Raw genomic sequence first — 18,431 nt, 5'->3', positions numbered from 1 at the left:
TAACTATTGAAAAGCATTGCAGTCATGCACAGTAATAGATACAGTAAATGGGTACTAAACAAAATATTTATCTGCTTAATACTGTATAGGTAAGCAGATGTCCTTGAGTTGCTGCTAGGCTGTGCTGAAATAAACACACTATTTCATAAAGATGAATTTTGCAAACAAATAGGACTTGAGAGACTGAGGCCATTAAAAACCATTACTGTATCTTGACCACTGGCAGTTTGTTACAATAGGAACCATGCATTCACCGTTCAGAATTTCAAAGAGCTGTATGGACATTGTGTAGATGCATGGACACATAAAGAATTACTCAGTAAATTCTGTGGCTGAGAGAGATATCCTGGCATATTACAAACTTGCCTACTTGTAAGTACTGTGCTGATGGCATTGCTATTCTTGACTAATTCTGCTGCTTTCAATTCTCTGGAGATGATAAATCCCAAACAACACAGTGCCATAAGCTATAAGAGGGAAGGAAGATGGCTGGTTTTCAGTGACAATGTTCTGAAAGAATGGCAGAGACATTACAAGGTTTCTCAGAGACCATAAAATCATTTTATAGAGCAAGCGAATTAGGTTTCCTCTGTTTCTTCACACCCAAAATAGATAGTAAACAAGGTAGTTTTGAACAACTGCTCAGTTTCTGACTCTTAATAGTTAATGGGGGTTTGGAACATAAGCTGAGATCAATCCTAGCATAATATATTTTACTTTATTATATTTGTCTTTCTTGAAATATAAACACTAGAGGACCTATTCTCAAATAGCTTATGAACTTATTTCTTTTCCTTTTTTTTCCTTTTTTTTTTTTTTTTATAAATTAATACAGGAAATTAAAAGAATGAGACTCCCTGTATAGCTTAGACAAAGGCAAATTTGTATCCATCAACATGGATTAATGAGCCTGTTACAAGACACAAAGATAGTGTGAAGAGCTACAAAATGTACAGTTATAAAAAAAAAAAAAAAAGTTTTGACATAAATAACATCAGCCACATGTTGTTATGGATAAAAGATAACTTCTAAAATTTTTGATGTTGTTTCTATATACTTTAAGATTTGCAGTTAGATTTAATCAGCCCTACTGACATTGACCTTGGCATCAAAGCTGTAGCAGTATGAAATGAATTGCTCTTCATTTGTTTATTCGAAGGGCAGCGTTTAACAAAAAAACTGCAACAAAGATTCACGCTGAACAAGAACAACAGTCTGTCATTGTTCAGATCTGGAGACTTACTTCTGGGTCATGTTATTCAGTATGACTCTGCTATTGCTTGGCAGGCTTTTTCTTTGTATTTTATATTGGGTAAACACATCTGTTACAACCAAGAAAAAGAGAATTATGCCCTCCCACTTAAATCTTATGTACTACTCAAACATTATGATTGGTGACATTGAGGTGTAAGGAGTTGATTTTTCTTAGCCTTCTCATTTTTGTTATTTACAAGAACCTCATTCCTAGTCTGATGTGGTATTTTATGAAGTCAAGAGAAAGGCTGTCACTGTTTTTAATGAGCTTTGGATCAAGCCCTTAGTTTTTCAGCAATACAGAATAAATCATTTCACTAGAGATATCAATGTGACCTCCACATATGAAGATCCAAACTCTGTCACTCTTCAACTGGCTCAAGGTTTGAAGTCAGCACTAGCTGCAAAGGTGAGAACTTTGGGACCATCAAGGATATTACCTGTCCCGTGTATCTTTGCTTTGGGACATACTAGAACTGGAGATTCAGCCATCATTACCGAATAGCCTGCAATGGATTATTGTGCATTTCAGAGCACTGCATATGAGGAAGGATGGGGTGGGAGAGTAGGAGGTTAGGTTTTTGTCACACAGATTCCCAAACCAGACACCTTTTGCACGTCTGTTACAAACCTTTTTATGGCACAGCCATTACCTTCACTGCTCTTGCACAACTCTTCATACTGATGATAAACCACAGTTTCTCTTGGAGCGTAAGTTAAAACTGAAATGCCAGATTTGTTATTGTGTTTGTCTTTGCTAAAGAGATTTGATAAGTTTTCCTACAACACATACAAGTTTATATTTCGCTATCAAGAGAAAAGCCAAGAGATTTATTTGAAGCACAGCGCTGTCCTGCAAGAGTGTTGATGTAAATTGAGCTTTACTGAATTTTATAAATGCTATGCACAGTACACAAAATATGATGGCATTGTACCGGAAAAGAAAAAAAAGAAAAGATGTTAGAAATAAATATAGGTTATCATTTCAAAAAGACCAAGTGACCTTTTTGCTTTGAGACTGACTCAAAGCAGTCTCACTCAGCAATAGAGTAAGATTTTGAGACATCTAGAAATTGAAAGAGTGGTGTAGCCATACAACCCTTCTTGTTTTCAGCTTCAAATTCTATATCTCCAAAGGTTTTTAAATACTCTTTTAGGCTCACAGCACTTTTGGTCAATCTAAGAAAGTAAGAAAATGACAATTACAATGTTATGCACTTACTCCTTATGTGGACATGGAAAGTATGTAGAGTATTTGGTGGAGCATAAACTGGATTACATTTAATAAAATTAACAGTATCCACACAGAGCCAGCTTAGAACAGCTAGTAAACCAGACATCCGTATTTACTATGCTCTGTATCTCCCTAAGCATTTACCCATCTTTGTAGAAAAGAAGTGGACAGCCTATAGTGACTTCATAAATGAAAGAATGAGCACATGCACAATTTATATGGTGTATGCTATTGTTAGGGTAGAAGTTTTAAATGGAAAGTGTCCGGATATGCTGCTCTTTTAGTTCACAGGAAATATGCTGGTGATGAAGTAAAGTGCCTGAGAGCTAAGTGGTTTAAGATTACAGCACTCGTTTAAAAAAAAAAAAAATTACAGATTTTTTAAGTGCATTTTGGAGATAATGTGCAAACTCTTATAAGTTATACAATAAGCATTATGGAAATATGACATTGTTTACTTAGATGGTAGAAAGATGCATTTTTGTCCTGACATGTGAGGTATGTTTTTATCCTTCCATTTGTTATCTCCGTCTGTCACAAGCTGATAAACCTCAGATCTGTAGAAGTCTTATCTGACTGTATTTGTTGATGTCTCTCTTTGCTGTGCACAATGACATATCATATAGAGCATATCATTTTCACTGTGTAAATAAGGTTGATATATGGAGCTGCATTTTTGTCAATCATGAGATAACTGGAATTACTTGATTTCTTCTCCATGTAGGCCCAGTTTGGAAAAGCATTTTGTTCAACTCATCCCTGTTCTGCACATCATAGAAACATATTCTTAATTTCAAGCATATGCTTAAGAACTCTTTTGGATAAAAATGCATTTCTGAATCAGAGTCATGGTATTTTAAATCACTGTATATGCAGTTATGCTATATTCTATATAAAAACACTAATATTAAGCTTACTGCAAAATTTTTAGAGATAAAGAACCCTTCATGTTGAAATATAGTATTGTTTTGTTTTATAACTATATTTGCTATATGAGAACATATTGATTTTTGTAGAGCACATCATTTCTATGTGGGTTTGCATTGGCACAAGTGAACTAATTCTCTTTTATTTCTCCTTTACAGCGGGAACAACATATATCTTTAGCAAAGGTGGTGGACAAATCACTTACACGTGGCCTCCTAATGATCGTCCAAGCACTCGTGCAGACAGACTGGCAATAGGGTTTAGTACTGTTCAAAAAGAAGCTGTGTTGGTACGAGTGGACAGTTCTACTGGGCTTGGAGATTATTTAGAGCTGCATATTGTAAGTATTATCAAAAAATGTATATTTTTATTCTTGTCTCAATAATATTCTTGTCTCTTTATTCTTGTTCTTATATTTTGGGTGGGCTTTTTTGTTTGTTTTAATGTAAGTATAGCATTTTGCTAATGAACTGTTTAGGGTTAATAGTGAATTAGATGATGATGGTTTATAGCATACAGTAGTGTACAGGATTTCAGGCATTCTCAAAATACTGTATACTTTATATAGTTCTGCTTTATATGGCTTTTCAATTAAAAATCATACTGTGACATATGTACAGATATAGCAGTTTACTGCAATCTAATTACATAAAATGGGATTTAGCAATGTCAGAAGAAGGTGCATTAATCCTGGAGGATTTAATCTGGAATCTGCTAGAGGAAATACAGTATATCACAATTGACTGTGCTTATTGTTAATACTAGAATTTATCCTCTGATTTCACCATTCCATTGTGATGATAAATTGTAAGCAGAAAGCAAGATTGTCGAGCTAGGAAGTCTGAAAAAGTAATTTCAGCTGCCCTAAAGCAAATAACTAGCAATCAAAATTGAAAGCATCTGGATTTTTATGGCAACATAAATAAATGATCAGTTGAGATAAACATAACTAGGGCAGTATAAAATGTTGTTGTTTAGATTAGTCCCAAATTTGTTAATATATTAGCTTGACTTTGATTTAAGAATCTTGCTACTTTCAGAAACAGAATAGATCCTTTTGAATGAAATTACTTATTGATCTATAACCAATTACACTTTTACCCTCGGAAAACATTCTGCAGTGATCATTTTCAAAACTAGAGGGAATTATGGTATTCAGTCTTCCCAGGCTCCTTATTTCTGTAAAGGCACTCTTGCATTGTGGACCAAGGTGATTTTATTTTATTTTATTTATTTATTTACTGACTTGAGTAAATAGACAAAGAAAGAAGGCCTTAAAAAAATCAGAGGTTGTGTATACCATTCTCTTACATTGAAAAACACAGACAAAACATCTGGCCGGTATTGTAAAATCTTAATGTAAAAATGTGAACAAAGCAGGTTCTCCCAGGTGCCAGAAAAAGTGAGAGCCCGTCTCTTTCAAGGCAAGTATTGGATTGCTAAATAGCAATCAAATAGAAGTTTGATTTCCAAAGCCATCTCTAATATCACGTGCCTAGTTAACATTTGCCCATTTCTTTGCAACCTGAGACCAGATCCACTGACTGTGAAGAACTGTGGTGCTTTCAACTCATAGTGTTATCTTTGTCATTAGCGTACGAAGGGATGCTTTTATTGTAGATTTACTGTACCTAAAGTCTACCAAGTCATATTTGTGCAATCTCTCTAACCTTGATTTTTCCATTTTAAAGCAAAACATTGGGTTCATTAATTATGAGTTGGATGTCAAAGTGCAAAAATTATTGCCCAGTCATAAGTGTTGCTTTTACCTAAATATCTTTCTTATACCTATGCTGTAGCATATAACTAAAAGAATAATAATTGAGAGTTTTCTATTGTCAGAAGAACTACCAGCTTAGTAGAGATGGGGAAAAGCATAGATTATCTTTACCAATCTTTTGAAACTCCTGCATGTGTTTACTGTGTGAGGCGACTATGGCCTCCTCCTATTGTCTTTGCAACAGACTTTGGGAACCTCTCTGAAGCCCACTATGCTTCAGAGAAAAATACATGATAACTATACAGAAAGTTCACTAGAATGAGGCTTGACCTTCCAAGAGTTCCTCCTCTTTGTTCTCATCCTAAAATGGAGACACTATGGGATTGACCTGAAATCCTGACATCTGGCAAGGTGTCAGATCTGCAGGATTTTTTTATCACTGTTAGATGAATCTTGGAAAACTTCTAGGATATAATTGCTGAGAATCTATTTCAAATAAGGATAATATTCAAAAGAAAGTTGAAAATCAGCATATTCAAAAATACTCATGGGACCTAAGAAAATATGTCATTAAAGTCAATGGAACTATAGGGTCTTCAGAGAATTTTACCTGAGTATGATATGGTGAAGCACCATAGTTTTAAAAATAAAGGAGAACGTAGAAATGGAGAGGCCCATGTATATGTTATATTTGAAAAATAATTTATTGGAATGAAGTTTTTCAATAGCTTGCAACAACTGTATTAAACTAGCTGTAATAAAAGTAGTAGGATTGTGTCATTTGAAACTTCCATCTTGCACCAAAGCCAGTAAGAATGACTTAGTTTTATATGAATAACCAGAAACAAGCATAAGTTGTGAATAGCAGAAGGAGGAAAAACTAGAAGGAGAGAAAAATCTAATTCTCCTTGTTCTTTTCCATGCGTTCACTCACATATCTTTCTAATAAATATGCATGAGCACTTGAAATAAATGCCTGTGTATATTTAAATACACTGTGCATAGATAACCTACCTGTGTTATACCAACTATAACACTGCAACACAGGTATAGTTATGATTTAATTGTGCTGGGATTCAGTTTTCCAATAAAATAAAATGTTTTTTCGTCTGTTGTTGATCTTTTTTTAACCAGGAGGCTATTAATTACTTGGATCTCGTCCAGTGACAAAATCTGGGACAGGTGTCTAAAGATAGGTTTGCAGTGTATTTTCAGCAGGGTTGTTACAAAGAAAGAAAGTTTGAAACTATTGCTTTCAGCTAAAAATTTTAGATAATAGTCCTCACTAGCATGTTGAGGGTGTTTGTTCAGGATGTTTCAGAACAGAGCTCTGAGGGAGTTTACTCTTAACCTTCTTCATTCTAGCAATGGAAGAGTAAATTACAAGTTTGATTATAGTATTCTAATTTGTGCTTGCCCTCTTTATTATTCTGTTTACTTAAAGATGGTGTAAACCTAATAATGAAATCAAGCTCATAACATATTCTAATTTGGAAAATTGTTACTTGATCATCTGAATTACAGCTTTAGTGTTAGTTTAGAAACATTTATTTTAAGTGATCATTTATCTCCCCAAATAACAATTGTTAATATGAGAAATGTTTCAAAAAATGCGTAATCTGCTTTTCTACCAGATGTTTAACAGTTGCAATAGAAGTATTTTAAATTCCAAGATGTATAGGTATGGTTGTGTGTGTGATAGGTATGCACCCCTATGCTTCAAGGAAGGGGTGTTAATATGGTTTAGTCATCCAGAGATGCAGCTATTAATTTTCATGGCTATCACTTGACTTCTGTTATAGAGGTGAAGTAGTCTCCTGTGCAGTTTCTGTTGGAAGATCTAGTTCAACAGGAAATAGATACCATGTGTAAAAGTTGGGTTTTTCTACTGCCACTTTCTCCTCTTTTCTGCCACTTTTTTTCCTGACAGAAAAAAGGACAGAGAGCTCTTAGAATTCCTATAATACTCCTTTTTCCCCCTTCTTCTGGCATGGTCTGCATCTATCCCCGTGACAAGTGGAAAAAGGCAGCAGCTTATTCATGCAGTGTTCCATTAATCACCATGAGCACTTCTGTGCTTGGCTTTTCACCAACTTCTAAAGCCCTTAGGTAATTCTGTCAGTGATTCCCATTCCTATCTATGCTTTTTTTCTCTCCTCTTCTGCCATTAGACAGAAAGTCATTAGACAGAAAAGTAGATACATGTGTGTACGTCATCGTCTTTCACAAGCGCTGTACTGTTGCAGCCTCAAACTTCCACCTTTTCTGTGGTGAGGAACAAAATAGAGTTCAATGAAGATATTGCTTCAAAGAGCTTAGAAATCTTGTTAAATTGTTCTGTCTGGCAATGCTGGTAATATTGCAAACTGGCATTCTCCAACGCAGCACAAGTAATAACTGCTCTACTAGTGAAGATGAGAAGAATAGATTTCCATCAATAGACTTAAAACACTTTTAAAATTTATTTTAATTATAAATTATGCCATGTTTCCATCTTTCATTGTTAAAATGAAAGATTTTGTATACCAAAATGTAATATTTTGTCTGCCTGATTTATGGAGTCAGCAGTTTTTGTGTCTTTCCTGTTTGTGTCATTTATTTTAAAATATAAGTATTTTGGAAGCATAAAACAATATTCTGTTTTTTACGGTTACAGCTGGTTTTGAAATTGAGTATGGGAAGTGCTTGTGGAGGAGAAGGGCAGTAGGGCGTTTTAGATCTTACAGCTTCGTCATTCCAGAAAAGCCTACTAAGCTACAGGACACTAGCTATTGAAGCTAAACTGGGATCACTCAAGTGGGGTGAATTACTAATTAAAGTAAGCTAGAGATATTATTGGTTTACTGAAGCAGGTGAAGTGGTGAGGATTGTTCTGTTAGTAAACATCCTAAGGTTTGAAAGAAGGAATCAGACTGATGTGGAATCATTTTGAAGCATTGTCCTAACCCTCCTCTAAGGGAAGCTGAGGAAAACATCCCTCCCCATAATTCCAGTGAGAGAAGAGTGACAATCTTACCTAGTATATTGTAAATGTAAAAAAATAAAAAGAAATCATTAAACTCAGGGTAGGCTGTGGTTGGTTTTTATCTTATTCCATTTAATATTATTATAAAAAAATGCTATAGGGAAAATGTAAATTGGTAAGATTAATACTGTGATAGAAAAGCATGGGAAGCTATTTTAAAAGATGTAGTAATGTTACCTGAAAAAGTATGGTATGATTAAAGATAGGCAGTATGAATATTTGCCATGTATGTTACACTTAATTAGTCAGAAATACTCTGAAGCTGTAGCAGTACTGGCATGATAGATTAATCAGTATTGTATTTAGATTTTCAATATGTGTTTGTAGATCCTTCAGAGCTATGATTAATGACTGAGGTGAACAGTCATATGAGAGGAAACACATTATGTCTCATAGAAAATTGGGGTTTGGATCATGAATAAATTCAGCTTGTGCTCTTTGTTCCAACTATTTATATATTACATCTATTATAATATATATTGCAGGAAAGGCATTTTTTAATTAGAAACTTTTTCCCTGAGAATGATATGAACAAAGATCAAGTGAAAGCTTTCGTGAGTTTTTATCAGCTTTGGTTCAAAGATCGTCTTGGTTGAAAAGAACATCAACGCTTTCCCATTTTCTTGTCTATGTGTTCAGCTTTGTATACGATATGATATACTTTCATAAACTAGGGAAATATTGAATATCTTCAAACGAAGTGTTGATTTTTGTGTTCAAAAAATATTCTGAACAATATCTGAAAAATATTCTGAAATCAAGTGGTGTGCATTTCCAGCTTGAAACTCATGGAAAATTCTGCAAAAGTCCTGTCAAATTACTCCCTATCCATTTTTTGGAGCTTTTTTGCAAATTATAAAGGACTATTATTCCTGCTCCCCTCCCTCTGTCTCTTAGTTATACAAATGCAGTATTCTTCTGCGCCGGGTTTTTAGTAGCTGACTCTTAGGTTCTATTATACATGTGCATGATATATAGAAATTTTAATTTATGAAAGTATAATGACCTTCCTTCAAGTGAACAGAAATAATTCAGAGTAAAGCCAGGAAGAGGATCAGACTTCTGTGTGTGAGCATAACAGAGAAAAAGTGCAGTCTTAAGATAAATGAATTCATTGTTCTTTTTGGAATACTTCACATGTCTTGGCATTAATGGAAATAGAAAGTAAATTGAAAAATTCCTGTTGATTAGTTGTATTTGGATCAATGCCTAGAGAGTTCAATGTACTTTCACTGAGACTGATGGTCCCTTTTATTTTAGTGGTTTGTATCGGGTTGTAATTAATTTTCCCAGGAAGATTTTAATAATCTTAAAACATATATATATTCCCAGGATAATGTTTCTTCTAATAATCTTCTTTTAAATATAGAATTCCTTGTTATCATATGTGTATCTGTGCAACATGAAGATTTGGTAAGGCCAGTGGTGGCTTGTGCATATGTGAAATGGTAATGACTTTAAAATCTACTTACTTGCAGGAAGGGCTTAAAAAAATGAAAAAAAAAAAAAAAAAAGAAAAAAAAAGGAAAAAATTAAAAAGGAGAGCTAGGTTTCAGGAATCTGATCATCTAGAAGTGTTAACCATGTGCATCAGTGGCTAGAGTCGATGGAAGCAAACATAGTCAGCAACCTCTGATAATCAGGCTATCATCATATAAGCTCAGTGTATATCAGGAATAAATCACTTAGGAGTCCTGGGAAGAAGATCATTATGTTTAACATGGTTATGATATTTAATATTCTGCCACTTTGAGCAACAAGAAAATTACTTATGGGTGATGTTATCTAAGACAGAATTCTGCTAATATTTGATGCTTATTTTGTTTAGATACATGATAGTTAATTCTGATTTTGTTGATGTTGTTAACATATGCGTATGGTAAACACTATAGGTAGTTAAACTGTTACGCACAGTGTTCTTTTTCTGTGTGGGGATCAAAAAAAAAATAGCATCAGATTATGTACAAATCTTCAAACTGAAGAAAAATTCCTAGGAAAGAAGTATTTCCAGCCTTGCTTATGGGGTTTGAATAATGAAAAGCACTACAATCAAAGAATCATTTGTGGGACTAGACAGCAGGTGAGAATGCAATTCAATGTACACAAACTTAAGTTAATTAGAATGGGAGCAATGAACTAATCTAGGGAATTTGTGCTAAATGGAGCAATCATTTACCTCACTGATCAGGTTAAAGATCTAAGTCTGTAGGAAAGAAATAAATCACTGAAATGGTCAAGCCATGCCTGGAAATTATTCAATTAAATTACTGTTTTGTATTAGCAAAGACATAGATTAAAAAAAAAAAAAAAACTCTGAAAAGGGATTTTATGATATAAGCTTTTTGTTAATGCCTCATCTTGAGTATTCTGCACTGTCCGTTATCCAAAGGGTATTTATTTTTTCAAAGAACATTGACCTTTTATTTTTCCCAAGCAGGATTTAACACTGAGCAACAGTGGTCAGTTCTTGCTGTGAACAGGCAAAAGTGCTGAGAGAAGGCTGTGGAAATGTGCTAATTCTGTCACAGAACAGACTTATATATTACTGTATCAAAAATATGAATGGAATTTGGACAGAGGATATAATTGAACAGCTTGCCTGTGACTGCCATCATGGAGTGCAAGGAGAAATCCCAATGCTGGCATGAAAAGTCCATTGTAGCAGCATGGCAGCTGTCATCTCTGAGAGCCCACAAACGTGACTGAGGGAAGCAACTCCTTTCATTGTCTTACTCTGTCTTGGGATGAATAAAAGCTCTCACTTCTTCCTTGACACAGCTAATAACTCCTTTATGCACCCTGTTCCCTTTCTGCTTTTTGGAGGATAGAATTTTCCTTTCCAAAAAGCATGCTGTTGAAGGGGTCATCAGCTGCCAGCCACTTGGTGAGAGAAGATTACATAACCGGTATGTCTGAAGTTCACAGATAAAATACCATGGGTCAGCAAAATGCTCTGGCCCTCAACACTGATGAATCTCCTGAGGTGTTCTGGCCCAGGTTTAGAGTCTGAGGTTGAGGAGATACTTAAAACACTTCTGGTGGGCTATACATGTATTTAATAGTAAGATTATCTGATAGCAATATGGAAAGAATTGTATGTAGCAATGGAGTCATATGAAATAGGCTTACAGACCAGATCATGGACTCTATGATCCCTTCTGATGTTGCATATCTCAGGATTATACTGTAAGTGAAATCCATCTGTTGTCTGAACTACATAAGATCAAAAGCTATGTCACTGAATTTGACAATGAACTGATGACAAGTCTTCCTTTGACTTTACTGCTGCAAATTGCACACACATAGGACTTAAATTCCATCATGAGGAATGAATTTAAATATTGAACTTAATTCTTCTGGGGCTTTGTAGAACTTTAAAAAAAAAATGCTAAAAATACTAGGGTTAGAAGGGCTTGGGGCTGAGTCATATTATACTAAAAACAAAAGTTGCATGATTTGGAGAGGCAAGCAAAAGAGCAAGCATGTGTAATCAACATAAGGAAGCTCATGACCTCTTCATAAAGCATCTTTTATTTTTGACATTGTTGCTCTAAAAACTCTGAAGATTGCTGTCAGATTGCTTCTGGTCTTCATTTCCAAAGATTCTTTCTTTCTGTCCCCTTTTCCCTTGTTTCCTAAGTATGTTTTCTATTGTGTCCTCAAACACAAATTCACAAATGCCTGTGCATATTCTTCAGTCCCAGCAAATCCCTGTGAAGCAGGTGGCAGCCTCCAAGTGTCTAGGTGATTACATACCTTTACCTTTCCACATAATGAGACACTGTGTAGCTAAAGGAACAGAAGGTTCACCATAAATGGTGACTGTGTGGTGTATGCACATGGAAGACCACCTTGAGCAGGACCATTGGCTGGTTCAGTCTAATAAAGAACAAACCAGATAAGCATGTGACCACAATTAGGAGACATATTCTTTCTTGTCTAGGTTGCTTATATATAAATAGCAAATTTCTGAATTCCGAAAGGAGGATGAAAGTATTTGTTCATAAATAAATAGCCTATTGTTCCTCCATAGCAGCAGCTTACCTAGCTGATATTATATTCTCCTACTGATATTTTGATTATCTAAATGTTTTTTAGTCTGCTACAGTCTTAAAGGAATAGACCTTAAGCTATTCTTATGCAAACTGGCCCTACCTATCTCAGTCTAACTAGGTTCTTCTAATCCAAAATGTCTTACACACTGGTTGCTAACCAACATCCTTGCATATGAAAGTTATAGATATTTTAATAACTTGGCACTAACTCTTCCAGAACATTGCCTTGCATAAAAAGAGCTGATGAAAAATTTAGCAGACATTTTAGCAACCTTATTAAGTTTTAAAGAATACTTAGCTGTTTGCAACAGTTGAGCAGTTGAGAAGTTGACTGAAACTTGGCTGTTCAGCTAAAGAAGCACAGAATCATAGGAAATTATCGTGATTGTCGGGATAATGAAAGCTCTGGAAGATTGAAGGTCACTTCCGAGAGCTAGACACTTGTGTCCACCCATCCTGCATAAATACTTTTCTGCTTATTTTAACTATTGTATATGTCATTATGCATATACTGTTTGCTATACCTAGTAATACAATGGAGTCAGCCCTGATATTTCCTGGCTTGTTACTGTCTAGTTCTCTTCTAATTTTAGAGAAGAACAAAAAGTTTTGCACTCTCTCCTCCTTCCTACAAGTCATGTTGGGGGGGGGAGGGGGGTGTTAGGGCCATCACTGTGCAGGTTGTAGTCGCTTTGGGCTGACAATGTGTGGTTTTGAAAAAAATAAGGACAGATGTAAGCAATGGCATCACTTTCAGAGTATCCTAGACTGTGTTTTTAGCTCTTGAGGGCAGTCTGAATAAAGGAGAGTGACTATCAGATTGCCGTGACCCACTGAAAGAGGGCCAGGTTTGGACAGTACAGAATCAAGGTGTTTCTTATGACTATAAGCCAGAACCTAAGATATGGCATATTAACTCCATGTCTTTTAAATTTATGAGCTCTAAATGAGAGTAAGGATATATTTATGCAGCAGCACAAAGTACTGGTGTAGCAGTTTTTCAATGAACATGCAGTACGAACAGTATCATTTTTAATACCAGTCAACAAGATTAGCCTGTTAATGCAGGACAAGGCAAGTGGAAAGCACAGCTGGTGGCCTGAACAGATTCTTATCCGAACTCCAATTAATTCTCATTCTGACACTTCCACTATTAATTTGTCTGAAGAAACTACAGAAATATGAGTAAGTATAAGCAGGATCTACATCTGGCTAGAAAACTCCTGCTGGAAGGTGAAAGGTACAGAGATAATTTCACAGAACCTGCTACTTTGCTTCAGGCATTTGTTTAAGTAAACATAGGTATTATAGTTAATCAATTTGGGCTAATAAGGAAAGTTTGTCTTAATACTATTCAGGTTTTGTGAGATACTACCTTAATTGTAATTCATAATTAGTTAATTAGTCCCCTTATATAATACAGGTTATGCTCTCTGATGCCTCAGTTTCATCACCAAACTGGAAACTTGTTTTACTATTTAGTTAATTTGTCTTTTTTGTTCCCTCTAGTTTTATCATCTTTGAGCCTTTCTCACTTTTCACTTATGCCACCAAGGAGTAAAATCATTGAATTTAATCTGGCGTACCAGAGGGCAGAACTGGACACACTGGGTCTGATTTTTACTTTCATCCAGTTTAGTTACCTAACTTTTATAGTCTCTTGACAGTAACTCATTGCACCAGGATCATGTGGGAAATGGAGCTACAGCAGGGAATTTGGATTTCCCAAAACCTAGGGCAACAACTGTATCTTCGTTCTTTTTTTCATTTTCTTCATCATTTTCTTTTTTTTTTTTTGGGGGGGGGGGGGGGGGAGGGAGGGTGGTCCTTCGGGGACCCAGGAGTTGGACTCAATGATCCTTGTGGGTCCCTTCCAACTCAGATATTCTATGATCTGCTTTTCAGTAACATGCCTATGCTGTTTAATGATTTTTCTCTCTTAACCGAGCTTGACATGCTTGACACTAAAGCATCTCTGCGGCTGGTATATCACTGTGTAACAGTGAATGCTTTCCCAGAGCTGAATAGCCTTTTCCTTTTTCTCCCCAGCAACAATCATGGGTGTGCAATGCTTGCCGTCCTTATCAATCTTACTGTGATTCTTCCTGTTTGACAGTGTGCTTCGGCCACTGTTAAGTCTCTTGTTTTTTTCCTTGTTTGTGTATTTTCATTTTTATTTCACTTAGATCAGGCTGGTCCCAAGCATTTCTGCAGCAATAACAGTCATGCTAAGAGTTTAACAAACTGATATTGTCAACTTTTTGGTGGTTTATGCTTAGTATAACAATTGCACTAACAACTGGTGAGTTCTCCTGTTAAGTGTTTAAGGAAGCTTAAATGTCCTTCTGTTCATGAAACCCATTTGCACTGAAGAATGCTTATGCTCCAGAGGGTGAGATTAGCTCAAGGAACAACTCATGAATTCCTTGTTTTCTGGTAATTACCTAGCTTACACTGAATAAGGTGTACCAAGAAAAAAAAAGGAGGTCCGTCAGTTTTGCCAGTTCTCTCTGAAATTATACAGAAGTCTTCAGAGCATCAGCATGAAACTACTAACACATCTTTAACTCCTTGTGCTAGAATTTATAGCTGATATTATATATTCAATCAAGGACCAAATGTAAGCCCAGATATTCCCTTGTGGAGATGTAAATTGTGTTGCTGCTGCAGCATTGTACATTCTCTGTGGTCTAAGAAATGCCACTCATACAGGACTGGTTTTCTGCATTTTCTGCTGGGGGAGGTACTCCTATTTATCCTACGCACTCTAGATTCAAGGGAGGGATTGAAGCCTTACAGCCTCAAGGACCTCATCGTACTCCCCTTTGGGGCTGGAGTCTCTTGTAATTCTCTGTTCAGCCCTCAACCTTGGTGGACTCGCGACTTAACTGCCTATCGCCTATGCACTGAAAGCTACAGATTGTTGTTTTTTTGTTGTTTTGGTTTTTCCTATCCTGCCTGAAGCCTTATAGTTCCCCGTACAGGGTTTCTTTCCTGACACAGTGAATTTCAGGGAACAACAGAGTTCCTGGGGGAAAAGTTGCCAGCCTTTTCCTTGCATAGCAGATGGAGTTTTTAAGGCTCACTGTGGATTATGTAGCAGTGCCTTCTCATTTAGGGACAAGCACAAAGAGCATTATCATACATGAAGTTACTTTACAGTAACTTCTACCAATTAAAATAAAAAGTGAAAAGATTATGCTATAGAGACTTAATAACCACTCAGCATATTTGATAATGTCACTGCTGTTGGTATCATTTTCACCACTATGTTTAATAGCTGAACAGATGCAGCTCACTAGAGCACCACATGGTATGTAGCAGCAGGGAGTCCATTTGACAAGTTGGTTTTGTTTTATTTCCTTTCCAGAAAGCCTTCCCTGTTATCCCAAGTTTCTGTAGTGTTTTGATTTGTTATTCAGCAAGCAGCAAAGGGCAAAGGGACTCTGTATTGCTTGTTTTCAGAGAAAGAGGCTTTTTGACTTTTTAGTGGAACCACAACAAAATTCCTAATAAAGATACTGTAAAGAGTATTCTAATGTAAAATTGTCAGCCTTTGACTTGAAGATGGTTTGTTTTTAGCAGTTGATGTGTATCTGCATGCGAAGGTTGCTTGTAGGATAGAAGCTATGTTGTTTTTTGGAGGTGGTTTGAAGGTGTTTTTTTTTTTTAATTGCAAGATTTTGTGTACATGTCTGCAAGTCACTTTGCTCAGTGAGCAATAACTCTTGTCTGTAATAGCACCATGGGATGTTGCAGTTGTTTGTTGCTTTGTCGTTTGCTCTCTGTGGATCAATTCATAAGAACATTTTGTGAGACTTTCCAATCTTCTAATTGCTTGTCTGGAAAAACACCTGAGTATATACTTAGAGGCTAAAATAGGATGGCTATACACTTTATTCTAAAAAAAAAAATCAGTACAATACAGAGTAGGTAATGAAACCCTGGAAATATGGTTTGGGTATTTGTTTTCAGGTAACATATAATAAAGATGGGAACAAGTCTGAAAGTATTGCAAGAATTACGTGATCCATCCTGTATTACCTGGTCCAGAAAACAGAAAAAAACACCTTGGTTATACTTTCTACTCGTTATTAATGTGGCTATACAGTTATAGCTAGGGCATTGTTGAGGGCTAAACTCAAGGGCAGTGACTTCCCCAGAGCTAAAATGTGGTCACAGGTCTGTGTTTAATGATATTTAAGACCTCTGGGTTTCTATTCGTAATCTACTTTTTAAAAGTTTTGCTGGGTATTTAAATTATTTAATCCTTAAGATACCGATTTTCTTTTCTTTTTTCTTGCTTTTCACTGCACTTTCAAACTCAAGAAATGCAGGCATGTCTCCTTGTCACAGCTGTAGTAGGGTACATGATGACAACAAGCTGTGCTAGTGTGGGAGGAGGGGAGACAGAGGGTTCAAGCACCGTGGAGAACTGATTAAAATTCAAAATAATCTTGATAAAGGGGAGAAATAGTCTGAAATCAGGAAGAGGAATTTCTACAAAGGAAAGTACAGAGCTCTGTTCATAAGACGGAAAAATCAAATGCACAGCTATAAAATGGGGAATAATTGTGGCCAAGAAGCAGTTCTGCAGAAAAGATTGGGAAGTTACAGCTGATTGCAATTTGCTGCAAGAAAAGACAGGAATTGGTCTGGGATGTATTAACAACTGGTGGAATGACAGAGAAGGAAAAGTTAATTGTTTCTTCAGTCTGCTGGGACCTGAGCTGGAGAAGCACGTCCAGTTTTGGGTGATCTGCTTTGAAAAGGATGTAAGCAAATTAGGTAGACAGTGAAGGAAACTCTGGTTTAATTAACATCTTGTTCCAAATAATATAGTGAAAGAATGCACTGTTTTCTTCATAAATGAGAAGACACAGAGTGACTGGATGTGAAAACAGCCTTTTAATATATACAGATTGTATGTATTGAAAGTGTGTGTGTATATATATATATATATGAAAGTATATAAAAAGTATATAGTAACAGTCTGTTAAGATAACATAAGGAATAGTTGGTTTAATGTGCAACAGCGTTATCAGGACCTCCCACCCGCTAATATAAATCTCCCCTTTTTTAGTTTAAAACTATTCCCCCTCGACCTGTCATTATCTGATTGAGCAAAAAGTTGCTCTTAATCTTTTTTATAAGCCCCCTTTAAAGTTGCAATAAGGGCACCCCTGAACCTTCTCTTTGTCAGGCTGCACAGCCCCAGCTCTCTCAGCCTTTCTTCATAGGAGAGGTGCTTCAGCCCTCTGATCAACTTTTAGCCCCTCTCTGGACTCGTTCTAACAGATCAACATCCTTCTTGTTCTGGGGGGCCCCAGACTTGGACACAGTCATGTAGGTAGGCCCTGTTAATTTATGCTTTCAAGACCAAACTATGTTCCTATCAGTAATGGGAACGCCACGGAGAATACATTGGTATATTTTTCCTAAACTTACCTACAGGTATTTACCGTTGCCAGTACGTAATGGGTGTAGTGAGGTTCCTTTAAGTGGTACAGTCCTGTTTATTTTGCAGTTTTTAACTGGAAGGCTTAGGTCCAGGAGTGACTTAAGGTGAATGTTTAGATCTCAACACAGTGAGGCTCCTTGTTTTCATTTCTAAAGATACTTTTCAGCAGCTTACTTTCTCTCTTTTCCATGTTTTCTTTTCGTATCTGTTGGTTTTATTGTCATCAACAAGCTATAAGACTACAGCAGCACAAGGCAGAACCCACTCTCCCTTTGCTGTATCCACATCCCCTCATGTTTAATGCTAGCCAGTCAGTGGTCTAGAAATCAAGTTAAACTTGTACATCTGAGAACTGTTCACCCTCCAAGCAAAGGGACTGCTAGTGTGGTCTTCGCTGGCTGCTGGCACGGGCCTCCTGTTCAGCTTGTAAAAAAAGGTGGTGGTGATGTAACTAACTTTGCCTCTTCGCCCACCTCTCAAATGTTAGCGAGTGTTTGCTTTCATGGCTGTGTGGGAGTAGTGAGCTAATTCAAACTGTTCTGGTGTAAATCCAAAGTAACCCAAATTCAACACTCCATTGATTATGTTGCAAGAATAGCGTACAATTTATGTGAATTTACTTTTCAGGTTTTTGAGCTATTTGGCTAGTTCACTGGCTGCAGATACAGCTGTGCAGCTGGCGTGAAATGTTGGTTTAAGTTTTCTTGTCACAATAGCTCATGCAGATTATCTAAAAGATTTAAAAAAAAAAAGTT

General features: G+C 36.2%; 1 protein-coding gene across 26 annotated transcripts in view; it reads left to right on the top strand.

Annotated features, from left to right (window-relative positions):
* NRXN1 (neurexin 1) overlaps positions 1–18,431 on the top strand; it is a 731,365-nt gene that overhangs the window by 501,226 nt on the left and 211,708 nt on the right. For all 26 annotated transcript variants that reach the window (XM_035562244.2, XM_035562216.2, XM_035562225.2 and 23 more), the window contains one exon: positions 3,574–3,755. In XM_035562244.2, the coding sequence (XP_035418137.1) occupies positions 3,574–3,755 (182 nt within the window). The remainder of the gene's footprint in view (positions 1–3,573; positions 3,756–18,431) is intronic.

Source organism: Cygnus atratus, chromosome 3 (genome assembly GCF_013377495.2).
Source record: "Cygnus atratus isolate AKBS03 ecotype Queensland, Australia chromosome 3, CAtr_DNAZoo_HiC_assembly, whole genome shotgun sequence".
Lineage (NCBI taxonomy): Eukaryota > Metazoa > Chordata > Aves > Anseriformes > Anatidae > Cygnus > Cygnus atratus.
The sequence above is the reverse complement of the archived record's forward strand: the minus strand, read 5'-3'. Positions and strand labels throughout refer to the sequence as shown.